The following is a 13,869-nucleotide window of genomic DNA, read 5'->3' as shown; positions in this document are numbered from 1 at the left end:
CGCCTTTGGGATAGGTACCGACAGCGAGGTTCAACACGTGACCACCACTCTCAGGCCGAGCAAGTGTGACCACACCTGCTATATCCGTTTACGCCATTTTCGGGAACTGTTCACAACAGCGAACTCTACTGCAGCAGCAATTCTTGGTTCTACCTTGGTTTGTATACTCACGGGCGGACATGTACAAATATTGGGCATAATTTCAATGTTTCCGTTTATGTTCCAGATTTTGAAGTATTAAAATGGCGAGTGACACCAGAAAGAAGTTAGTTATAGTGGGTGATGGCGAATGTGGTAAAACATGTCTATTAATCGTCTTCTGTAGAGATGTGTTCCCAGAATTTTATATACCAACTATCTTTGAGAACTACGTTGCTGATATTGAAGTGGAGAACAGATCGGTAAGTAAAACATAGTTCCCCAACCCTAACCCTATCCCTATAAATATAAGAACTGGATACACAAATTCATTTTTAGGTTGGAGGTGCTAAGGAAATAGTACAGGTTGTCCGCTCTGTCTTCTAGGTACCTGGTGAGTTTACCTGACTGATTGGTGGCCATCACAGCTGTCACCTTTTGCCGAAGGGGTAGGGACGGTGGGTGGCCGAATAGCTAGCGCGTGCGCGTTGCATCATAAGTTCTGCCATTGAGTCAACTGGCGCGGTTTTGATTCCCCGGTTGTACGTGACAAGAAGTAGGGTCGCCTGTCCAACCTCGTGGGTTTTCTCCGGGTCTCCCGGTTTCCTCCAACTGCTAAAAACCACTACGTGCAAGCGAATTATTGAAATAAAATTGAACCATAAGTTAGTCCCGAAATGACCTAGTTTGTGTCGAGTGGACGTTAAACCCCATGTCTCTCTCTCTCTCTGTTTCCCTTTAGCCTAGACATCTTCACATCTAAGTGTAATTCACATTAAATGAACGTCATACCATAATTTCTAGCTCTAGGCTGGAGGGGTTTGACCACCATAGCTATCGGTTTATTTGTTGGTTCCGTGTCTAGTTCAGCTGACATTAAATCGAATTCTTGGCAGGTATATATTTGCTCTATCTGACAACAGCTTGCCATAATACACTAGATGAATAAAAGCTGGAATACACCCAGTGACAAATTATACAAGATGAATCATTTAACTTGGTTGGATAGAAAATGTTGGCAATGTTAAACAGTGTCATTGTTTGAAATGTGGATGCCAATCAACATTAAACACACTGTCCTTAAACATACATTATGCAAGAGCTAAATCGGCCTATTGCAGGTCTTTCAGTAGGCCTGAAATATTATATAAACTATTAAAGATACATTATGGGAGATTCTATTATAATAGTTAAAAACTAGATAACATAAAGGCAATTTGCTGAAAATTTCATTCAAATTGATCCACTATGAACCCAGAACTAAGCGAATGAAATTTCCGCCTAGCTTCGTTCTTCACTACTAAAGGCAGTACGATAAACAGCATAGTCTCGATTATTCAATTAATCGTTAAATCGTGAAGGAAAGTGTTATGCAGTAAATCGGCTCATAATCCACTACAGATCGCAGGCTAGCGATGCCATCTAGAGTTGATTATGGTCTGGATAGGTTAATTAATGTCTCATTAATAATTTAGATAACATTTCAGGCCTAAAGAAAGACCTGCAATATACATAATTAGCTCTTGCATAATGTATTTTTAATTAGACATTAATTAACTTATCCAGACTATAATCAACTCCTGGTGTCATCGCTAGCCTGCGATATTTACTGAATTTTAATCCGATCTGCGTTATCCTGACTCTTTAGATACTACAAAACGTAGAAGCTCTCCGATTGTTTACCCGACTACAAAACTTTGCAGCTCGTGCAATTCGATAACAAAGTGTTGCAGCTCTTATAATTATGGCGATCCTATCTGGTCTTATCATATATTGAGATGATGAAGCCAGTTAATTATATCGAAACGTATCAGATCGTGGACTCAATAGGGACAATCTGTCGTGACGCATCGTACAACAGTGGGAACCTAGCATTAGTTGTACATTCCAGAGATCACAAAAGACCGGTATGGATAAAATATCGGTCAAATTGAACCGGTATTGTCACCGTAACGCATCGCAAGACAGTGGGAAGCCAGCATTAAATGTACATTCCAGAGATCACTTAAGACCGGTATGGACAAATTATCGGTCAAATTGAACCGGTATTGTCAGATAAATTCTAGGCCAGCAGTAGGTCTATATTTGTGTGCCATCTTTATTGATCACTAATAGAATCTGTCAATTTACAACAAAGTTTCTTAACTAATCATTCTTATAATTACAGGTGCAGTTGGCATTATGGGATACATCTGGACAGGAAGCTTATGATCGGTTACGTCCCTTGTCTTATCCAGATACTGACGTCATACTCATGTGTTTTTCTATTCACAATCCAGACAGTTTGGAAAATATTTCAGAAAAATGGAACCCGGAAGTTCAACATTTCTGTCCAAACGTTCCAGTTATTTTAGTAGGAAACAAAAAAGATTTAAGAAATGATCCAGCAACCAGTAAAGAATTATCCGAACCAAAGTTCAAACCCGTTTCCACAAACGAGGGCCTTGCGATGGCAGAAAAAATTCACGCTTTTTCATATCTGGAATGCTCAGCGCGAACCAAGGAAGGAGTAAGAGAAGTCTTTGAAACAGCAACCCGTGCAGCTTTACAAAAGAAAAAATCCAAAGGACGACGAAAATTTTGCAAAGTTTTGTAAAAAGTGATACACAATTTCAATTTCTAAAAGAAAGACGTTTAGAGTTTATCCATGTTTTCATGATAATAATATAAAGCTCAATACTGGGATAGGAGACAAGTCGACACCAATTTGTCTGGGATTTTTTTAATCTAAGAATTCCAGGTGCTATTTTTGTTACATAGGAGTAGAAATGAAAGTTTGAAATGAAAGTTTGCAATCTACCATATTTTTAATCATGAGTGTTTCTGTGAGGAGTTTAATTTGTGTATTTACAAAACCATTTTGAATTATTTATTTTCTCCTCAATAATTCCGGTGTTAAAAGTATTATTTACTAGAGGTGAATATCGCCTCTCTAGGCCTATATCATTTCACGACGCCATTTCTGCTTGATTATGTAGATAAACTGTATTAAATATCGCATAGACCGTGTTGTATTCAGACAACGGGGGAATTTGGACCCATTTTCCCATATTTTTTGCTACCCTTAATGACAATATTGTAGTAATATGGAGGGCAGGGATTTGTGCTAAGGAACATCTATGTAAAATAATATTATGGTTTTGATTAATTATTTTAGCTATGGTATAAGTTAATTCTGAAACGCAAATTAAAATTGTTTATGAAATATTGTGACAATAACAGGACATGGGGTCTAACGACAAAGAATGGAGAAATATGATGGCTAGAACAATATTGTTATCTTTCATATTATATATTCTCAGTTCATAACCAAAAATATAGAAAGTATATGCTGGTTATTTTGATACGTTAACTGAGTTATAGATTAATGAACATGTTGGTCATTTACATTTTTCTTTGTTATAAAACATATATCATATTTGTTGACCAAATTAGGAAATAATCCCTGTCTATATCCAGATTGAGGTGCATGTCCATTCCATATTTGGAACTTAGCTGTTATCAGTTTTTTTTACGTAAACACCTCAGACAAAGGAATAGGCACCTATAAAAGAGGTGGGGAAATAGCATTCGAGGGAGCTCACCCCGCCGGTCACACCAGCAATTTAGTTATTTGAGACTAGAAAGAATTGTGTGAAATGCTTCCAGTTTATTCAAATAAAATATTTAAGAAAAGAACCTGAACTTTAGTTATAACTTCGTCACGGAAGAAAACACAGCGTGAAGATTGAAGATCTGATAGTACAGCAATATATGTTATTGTACAAGCACAAGTTAAATTAAACATTTCCATGGGTGTTATAAGTATTTTATGTTTTATTATTATTTAAATTTTGTATATTATACAATAACTTAAAATGTATACAATATAAAATCCAATTAAAATATTTAGAAAAATCTATCTTATTTTATTTCTGTAAGTCTTCAGTTGTGAAAATCTAATGGAGTTTAACGTTTTGCTGATTACCGATATGTTAGCTTCTGCTATGAAGAAAGGTGTGCCCGGACAACATTGCTACGACCTAGTCTTATTTCGAGTTTTTCATTCGACTAGACACTGTTCCTTGTCAGGTCCTTCGTTCTGTGTAGTGCGAGAGAGAGAGAGAGAGAGAGAGAGAGGGAGAGAGAGAAATGGGGTTTAACGTCCACTCGAAACAAACTAGGTCATTTCTGGACTAACATATGGTTTAATTCTATTTCAATAACTCCATTGCGCATAGGGGTCTTTAGCAGTAGGAGGAAACCGGAGGACCCAGAGAAAACCCACGAGGTTAGACAGGCGACCCTACTCCTTGTCACGTACAACCGGGTAATCGAAACCACACCAGTTGACTCAATGACAGACATTATGGTACAGCACGCACGTGCTAACCATTCAGCCACCCCCTCCCCCCCTTCTGTGTAGTAAGATGAGTAGAACTTTTGCTATTTAAATTAATAATAGCATTATATTGACTATGGCTTTGACTAATTATTGGTTTTATATTACAAAGAAGTCATATCTCACGCAGTGGTAAGTTTATATATTAAAACAGTTATAATTTCATAAAAAATTATTCTGGTTTAATAACAAAATAACACGTCTGACGCTTCTGGTGGAAAGTTTCCACTGTCCATAGAAGGGTGGTTCTTGACGCCATTAGGCTTAGTAACCAATCATTATAATTAATTACGTAGTATTTGTCTAATTAAATAATTGACAGAGCTGTCTCAAAGACACTGTAATAAATGAAATGAAATGGGATTTAACGTCCTACTGTTTTGCTCCGAACTGGGCTAATGAAGACGGGCATTCGCCATACCGTGTGCTTTGAGGGAAATTTTGCCCGTACAGCGGCACTACGGCCTACTCTTATATCGAATTCCAACCGTCAAGGGTTCTTTTACGTGCACGCCAATGTGTACACGGGACCTCGATTTTTCGTCTCATCCGAATGGCTAGACAGCTGTCCTTGTCAGGCCCTCCGTCCTGCATGACACTGTAATAAGACTGATTAAGGTCCTATATGTATCCAGTGCTTGTCCTAAAAATGTAGAAACAAACTGTAGCATTGTTTTTCCTGGTAGACAAACGTCTTAACTACTGAGATAGTAAGAAGAAAATACACAACGTGAAATGGGTTCTTAGCCATAAGAAGAGAATTACAAATATAACCAGATACAATATTGCGCTTTTCACCAGCGACGGATATTGCTACATCTTTACCCCTGTAACCTCGCTGGAAAATCTCGATCAACACCCGGACCGATTTACCGGATCTGCAGGGGTCGTCCATTTGTCTCCTTCATCTACCAGAAGATCTCTACCGAGCATTTGATTTGGTCTCTTCCCTCAGATATTCCGTCTCTTCCAGTCCGGACTTAGAAGAGACAGAAGAAAACATGGTGGAATACACCAACTGTAGATAACATTGACGTATATGACGGAATACACCAACTGTAGATAACATTGACGTATATGAGGTCAATGTAACTATATTTGTAGTTTTCAAAGAGATTGTCAAAACAGTGTACGTCGCATTTGTTGAAAATACAATTGCTTGGGTTTCACTGGAATAAGGGAGATAAATATAATTGAAGCGGCGTGCACGGAAACAGACCACTATAACTTCTTCTAATATTTTTTTTATATATTTTTTTTAAAAAAAATGTCTCAGGTCTTTTTCTAAAATTCCATTGATCTGAACGTTTTTACCAGGGTGTAACAGTGGCACTAGAATCCCAATGCTAGTATATATCAACCATTAATATTTTGGGTATAGAGCAGGCTCGTAGCCAGCATGCTAGCTTCGGAGCGGCAGTGAAGTTTTTTTTTTTTGGGGGGGGGGGGGGCACACCAGGCACAGTCTACAGTAGGTATTTTAGAGCTATGGTTGGCAAATTTTTTTTTCGGGGGGGGGGGGGAACATTTTTTCGGGGGATTGCCCCCCCCCCGCCCCCCTCTGGCTACGGGCATGGTAAAGAGTACTAGTAACCTCTTTACCTAACATATCAAAATCTGACAATCTGAATACAATCATACATAAGGGGAGACAATTGAAACAATACACGTACAATTACAATAGTTAAACACAATATATGTGTATAATACCATGGACATTAAGGTACGTGACAATACCATGACCCTTGAATATTAAATTCAACACTTACCCCACAGTCTCTCTGCTACAACGTATGCATATCAATATGACAATATATAATGTTTACATTTGTCAACAATTAGATGTGAGAGCGTCTCAGAGCTTTATTAAACTGAATTCAATCTGTAGGGATCCGCGGTGGCTCAATGGGTAAGACGTTGTCTCAATAACCTGGATGTCCTGTGTTCGATACCAGTGTTGTCCCAGAAAGTTCATAAGCATTTTCCGGCGTGATTCCACCTTGTCAGTGCTGTAGGGCGGAGGGCGTGGCAAGAGACAACGTATATTCATTCGGATGGGACGAAAAACCGAGGTCCCATGTACAATTGGCGTGCACGTAAAAGATCTCTTGGTAGTTGGAATTCTACATAAGAGTAGGTGATAGTGCCGCTGCCCGGGCAAAATGTCTCTCATAGCACACTGTATGGGGTATGCTAGTCTTCAATTGTTCAGTCGGCGCAGAACAGTACACCACATTTCATTTCAATTCAATCTTCGGTCTTATTAAAGGGCATATAGCTCTATTCTTAGGAACCTTACAATGTGAATAAATCTATAAAGGAACTAAATCTATATTCTTAAGGACCCTAATATATACGAAATGTGTCATTTAATGTTCTTAGAAATCTTAAAAAAAAGACAAACATTACTCTAAGAGTAATATAAATGTATATAAAATGATTTACATTCACATTTTCCATGAGAAACCGTCAAGAAAAAACTTATTCCGGGAAAACAAGGCCAAGAGTAAATGTGCAAAATATCCACCATACTAGCAAGACATGTTTCTTAATGGACTTGGTTGTCACCATGTAGATGTTACATAAAATCTAGTGTTCTTGACAAACTTATGATAGAATAATACTCTGATTTTGGCCAGTTCAGTCGGTGTTCGTCGGTATATTATATTCTCTATGGTCATCTTTTTGATTGGCAGTATTCCACTTAAAAAGAGAGAGACAGAGAAATGGGGTTTAACGTCTACTAGACACAAACCAGGTCATTTCGAGACTAACATATGGTTCAATTTTTTTTTTCAATAATTCGCTAGCGCGTAGGGGTCTTTAGCCGTAGGCGGAAAAAAGGTGACCCCTAGAAAACCCACGAGGTTGGACAGGGGACCCTACTTCTTGTCACGTACAACCGGGGAATCAAAACCGCGCCATTTGACTCAATGGCAAACCTTATGATACAACGCGCACGTGCTAACCATTCGGCCATCCACCCTCTCCACCCACCCCAAGGAGGCTGACCGAGGAAGTAATCTTAATGAATACAAAATATCTAAACAACGAATACAAAAAAATGATGATATTTAATTTCTTACAGTAATTTGCCGATCTTCTGTTGGAAAGTTGGTATCAGAAACGTTTGAACCGCATTCCCGTCCTAATGCTCTACTTCAAATACCATCCTCATTAGGTTACCTTCTGGGCAGCAAATTTACATTTTGTTGGTTTATGTGATAAATTTTAAATCGTCCATTAACTGTTTTATATATGACCGCTGGCTACGGTCTTGGGATCTTGCAGACACAAATAAACTTCATCACATAAAGCCTCTCTTAGGAGACTGGCCCAACTCCTATAGACCTAACAGGAGGGATGAAGTTGTTTTGTGTCGCTCTCGCATTGGACATACTTTTTTAACTCTTATTTTCATTTTAAAGCGGGAGCCTCAACCAGAATGTGAACACTGTCATGTTCCTTTGACAGTTAAGCACATTTTAATTGAGTGCAAGCATTTCAAGGATATTAGATCTAATTTTTACCGTTGTCAGTCACTACATCACATGTTTGCCGAACCTGGTTTATATGGTAAAGTGTTAGACTTTTTAAGGGAGACAGGTTTTTGTAATAAATTTTAATTGCATATATATATATATATTTTTGTATTTAATATTTATATGCATAAAAGTTGTATTTTATTTTTAATTTTATTAACTGTGATATTGTTTTTATTTATGCATATAATGTTTTTCTGTGATATAATTTTCTTATGTTTTCTTTTCACCTTATGTTTGGCGCAATATAGCCCGGTTGGAGCTGACGTGCCATAAAACCACATTTCATTTCATTTCATTTCCATCCTCATTCGTTTACCTTCTGGGCAGCAAATTTACATTTTGTTGGTTTATGTGTTAAATCCTGATTCTCTTAATTTAGCAAAGAAAAACAACAAACAAACACCCCCCACCCCCGCCAAAAAAAAACCCAACGAAAAACCGAGGTCCCGTGTATACATTGGAATGCACGTAAAAGATCCCTTGGCAGTTGGAATTCGATATAAGAGTAGGTGATAGTGCCGCTGCCCGGGCAAAATTTCCCTCATAGCACACTGTATGGCGTATGTCCGTCTTCATTAGCCCAGTATAGGAGCAGAACAGTAGGACGTTAAACCCCATTTCATTTCATTTCGTTATTCGATCCCGGTATTGGGCGCGAAAGTTTATTAGAATATTCCGACGTTCTCCCACTCGTCAATGGTGCAAAGGTTAGAGGTTCTTTTGTAGTTTCACAAAATAGTTAAAAAGGGAACTATACAAAATAATTAAAGTGACATCTTAGGTAGATTCTCCACATAAACCTTGATAATCGATACCCACTGATTTTACTCTTCTCATTCCTGTAACAAACGAATTCTCTAGAAAACAAGATGAAGACGATGTATTTGGTAGCTTTACTCGTCTAGGTTTTAGTGGCGATTGCATTCGCAGAACTTCCTTCAAGTTCAAGCAGCGGGTTTCCCTAGCGGAGTAAGAAAATCGAATAACAATGATGCAACACCCTGAAATACAAATATTTACAGGTCTCTATGTTAATAGCCGGATGATTTTATAAATCTTTGTCCATTTATTAATCAAATTCTATTTATTAATTATATTCTTATATTAATTACAATTTCATATTAATTAGAATATATCATTAATTACAATTTCATATTAATTAGAATATATCATTAATTACAATTTCATATTAATTACAATATATCATTAATTACAATTTCATATTAATTACAATATCATTAATTACAATATATCATTAATTACAATTTCATATTAATTACAATATTAATCATATCATTAATGTAATGTATGTAAAATTTAGATAAAAAGCTGACCATTCTTGCTATAATAGCTCAAAAATAGATAATGTAAAATGAAAATATTGAAAATTTCATTCAAATTACTTCATTCTGATCCAAGTTATGACTGTTTGTAGTTTTGACAAGTTGTGTGCATTGTGGTAACCAGGGCACTGGTATATTTGAGACTTAGCCTCGCTTTCCTATTTTTAAATTAAATTTTTAAATTGCGAATCGTTTTAATCTAGTTAAAATCTCGAGTATCCGATGCCACCGAGAGTTAATTATGGTCTTGTTTTGTTAATAAATGTCTAATTAATAGTTTATATAACATTTCAGGCCTAAAGAAATACCTGCAGTGCCGTAACTAGCTCAGAGCAACGAGGGTGGGTGGGAAGCTGTAATATTGACTGACAATGTGTATCTATTTTTTTTATGGTCGAAAATTGTTTCACAGGGCCTGAAGACCTGCAATAGGCAGATTTAGCTCTTGCACAATGTATGTTTAATGTTTAGCATTATTTATTTTAGAACTATTATAACAAGAATGGCTAGCTCGTTATCTAAATCTTACACAATGTATATTTAATAATCATTAATTACAATTTAATATTAATTGCAATCTAAAGTTAATTAGAATCTATTATTAATTATAGTTTAATATTAATTACAATCTGTAAGTCTCTGCCGCCTGTAACACATTACACAATGCATTTGTAGTAGTTCGATTTGTCACATTCATTTTTATTGAACTTACAACCTCTTTATTTGACTAAACGCCTTCTTTTATACAGATACATCAGCATTGTGCACACGATGTTAAAATATATTAGCGCCATATTCAACAGGTAAAAAACAATAAAACGTAACACTTGAGGTTGATAGACTGACTAATTCTTCATGGCCACTTCCGTTATGTTTGTATTCGCTAATGGAGAAATACTTAAATCAAACATCCATAATGTGTTTGGTTAGTCAATATGGTCGAATTTGAAGATGGATCTTAGATACGACCAAATTTACTTCTAGATAAATGTGGAATGCATGTTATGATTCGTCATCATATGACTGCAACGTCGAAGATGCAGATGTCGTTGGAGAGCCGTCGTCTTAGAAACAACCAATAACCCCCCTACTTCATATATGCACCCATTGCGTTCGATTCTCAGTCAAGTTTGTTTTTTATAAAATGTATGTTTTCTCCAGTTTTACTTAATGCATTTTCATTTAAACAGCAGAGCACCAATGATTTATGTCAACATAATCACCCCCCATTGTAGACATTGGACCCCCCCCCCCCATCTCGAAAACGCCCCATCAGACGCCTGATCAACACCAGATTCAGAATCTACGCAAACAAACTGGTCTAGAAAAACTTGGTCTCATAACCATGCAAAAGTGGATGAGGGAAAGGGAAGGAAAGACTAAAAATAGCTTTGGTTTGTTTCGTGAGTGACGGAGTAGGGATAATTGCCGAGCTTTATTTGTCCATTTATCTCAGCACAACACACATAATACGGGGTTGGGATGGCCTAGTGGTCTAGAGCAGTGATTCTCAACCAGTATGTCGTGGCCAACAGGTGTGCCACTTGATTTTCCTAAGTGTGCCGCGAAATTTTAAACGGCACACTGAGAAAATGCGACAAACCATGTGATCCCAATTGAGTATTCACTAGTGTCTACTCGCAAGTTTATTTAGTTTGAGTCATCTATGTGTCTATGACTCATACGCGTCTATGGTTTTATGCCGTCTATGACTTGCCATGTTTTCATTTTGCAAAATTCAAATATTTTTCATATATATTTAGCCAGGTGTGCCGCTATTTTTTCATGTGTTCCAAAGTGTGCCGTTGGCCCAAAAAAGTTGAGAACCACTGCTCTAGAGGGCCGCGATATCTGGCCGGTTACCCCTGGCTTGCTGTTGTGGTTCCGATTTCTGGTGTGAGCGTATGTGGCTTGGAGATAAGGGCGCCTTCTCAACCTCGTTGGTTTACTAAGGGTACTCTGGAGTGCACTAAGATAATAAAAATGAAAATATAACGAAAATGTGATATCACACTAAGACCAACAACACCCAATAAGTCATAATAGTTACCTTCCTTGCTCTCATACCCTGTGGTTATATGCATGGCTAAATCTATTTGTTAAGGCCAGCTCAATATTTGCCAAGAGGGAGAGATAAATGGGGTTTAACGTCCACTCGACACAAACTAGGTCATTTCGGGACTAACACATGGTTCAATTTTATTTCAATAACTCGCTTGCTCGTAGGGGTCTTTAGCAGTGGGAGGAAACCGGAGGACCCAGAGAATACCCACGAGGTTGGAAATTTTTGTCAAGGTCGCCGAGATGTAAACAAGGTTAGGGCACGCGAATCATGGCGAGATTGTTAGGGTAAGCTTTGGGGTTAGGTCTTGGGTTAGGGTTTGGATTAGCGGTAGCCCTGTTTACATCTAGTGATCTATGACGACAAATTGAGCTGGCTTTATCATTTAGCACTAACCGTGGTTATATATAACATCCCAGCATAATACATACAGTAAGATTCGTTCTACAAAACGACACAGGTTTTAGATTTTAACCGACCATCATTTTCATTTTTGTTTTGGTTCGCTATCTTACTGAACTGATCCGAAACATTGCCTAGCCGAGCCGTAGCATTACCAATATTTTCTATATCCACTGTGATTTTTTGCAGCGAAATTCCCAATTCAGTTTGAGATTTTAGATAGGATATCTCTGTGTTAATCCGAGATATCGTGGCCTGATGTTCAGAATTTTCTTCGCATAACTTTTGATTCTGCTCCCTCAGTAGTGTAATTTCTCTTGTCACTTCAGATGACGTAGCTTCGCGCTCGTTGGTGGATGGTGGAACTGGTCGTCTTGGAGTATTGTTGGATTGCAATGATCTATTATTTGATTGAATTGGTCTCCTATTTGATTGAAATTTTGTATTCAATTCGGCTTGTAAATGGCTTGCCACCTCGAAATATGAATACTTTTTAAGAGCTTTAATGAAACAACCAAAAGCTCTGTTGCCCCGGTGTAATAAAATATTCAGAAACTTGTCCATTTGTATGTTTTGCTCCGGGATCCCATTAGTTATATTTTTATCTTCGAAGTTAAAAACAGATTGTGACAACAGATAGCCTGTTAATTCATTAGCTACCACATGGTTTTGCAAATAGGTAAAATTCCTTCTGATAATCTCTGCCTCCTGGGCACCCATACGGTGCCTTCTAAATGCCATCTGAAAATATCAACAAAGTAATTATCAGTGACGAAATCCTATTGTATTCGGGAGCCACGGTGGCTAGGTGGTTAAGACGCTGGCTCGCTAGCCTGGAGTGGGATCACGTGGCTAGGTGGTTAAGACGCTGGATCGCTAGCCTGGAGGTCGGATGTTCGAGAAAGTTCATCGGGATTTTCCGATGTGGTTTCCCTTGTCAGTGGTGAGACGAAAAACCAAGGAATGCACGTAAAAGATCCCTTGGCAGTTGGAATTCTATATAAAAATTTAGGCGATAGTGCCGCTGCCCTGGCCGGGCAGAATGATGCCCTTTTGATTCATTTTATACACCCATTTACACTAAATAGGAAATATGTTTCATCTAGATATATTTCGAACACTTTTATTTATTTTTTCTAATACTTAAAAAAATGTTATATTCTAGAATTTAATTTACAGAGGGAAAAAAAGGTTAATATTGCGTGCCCTTTAAGCCGCACCGATGTCAACCCTATCGGCGATTTCGGCGGGCGGTCTAGCGAATATTCACTGTTGATCAGTGTAGTTTTGTTTATTGAGTTAAGAGAGAGAGATAGAGAGAGAGAGAGAGAGAGAGAGAGAGGGAGGGAGAGAGATGGGGTTTAACGTCCACTCGACACAAACTAGGTCATTTAGGGACTAACATATGGTTTAATTTTATTTCAATAATTCGCTTGCGCGTAGGGGTCTTTAGCAGTCTGAGGAAACCGTCTAAAGCATGTATAGACAAGGGGCAAGTTTCATGAATGTCCATTACAATTTACACAGAATAAATCATCTTATATGAATATAATATGGTAATGGAATGTTAAATATGATACACGATTCAGAGTAAGCATATTTCAGCTCTCGGGTAAAAGATCACTACACTGTCAATAGGTGCGGAAGGATCGTAGTAGCAGCTTCAGTTTCGTTCTCGTGGTTGGAAATGTTCCGTGGCGAGTCGGACAACCGAACCACAATAGTTCTTGAGTGATAGAGAACCATATCAGCTAAGTCCGAGAAAATTCTCAAGACCATTCTTACGAAAGCACAAGTCAAGTATAAGTCTAAGCACATCATTGTGACTAGTAAAGTTTACCATAAACTGAGACTACGATGCTCTTTAACGTCATAAAAACAACTTTGGTATGCGAATTATGTCTTAAATTTGTCGTCTGCATCATTGACGTCATATATATATATACTCATAACCCCCAACATCCCAACTTCTTTAAAACAATGTACGAGAGTAGGGCA

General features: G+C 37.7%; 1 protein-coding gene across 1 annotated transcript; it reads left to right on the top strand.

Moving 5' to 3' along the window:
* The first annotated feature begins 227 nt into the window (after positions 1 to 227).
* On the top strand, positions 228 to 3,929 carry LOC126828892 (ras-like GTP-binding protein Rho1). The gene is made up of 2 exons (XM_050558973.2): positions 228 to 401; positions 2,306 to 3,929. Exons 1-2 carry the CDS (start codon positions 243 to 245, stop codon positions 2,732 to 2,734), a joined length of 588 nt encoding a protein of 195 aa, XP_050414930.1. The 5' UTR covers positions 228 to 242; the 3' UTR covers positions 2,735 to 3,929.
* Positions 3,930 to 13,869: the final 9,940 nt, after the last annotated feature.

This window comes from Patella vulgata, chromosome 7 (assembly GCF_932274485.2).
Source record: "Patella vulgata chromosome 7, xgPatVulg1.2, whole genome shotgun sequence".
Classification (NCBI taxonomy): domain Eukaryota; kingdom Metazoa; phylum Mollusca; class Gastropoda; family Patellidae; genus Patella; species Patella vulgata.
This window is presented reverse-complemented; position numbering and strand designations above follow the sequence as displayed.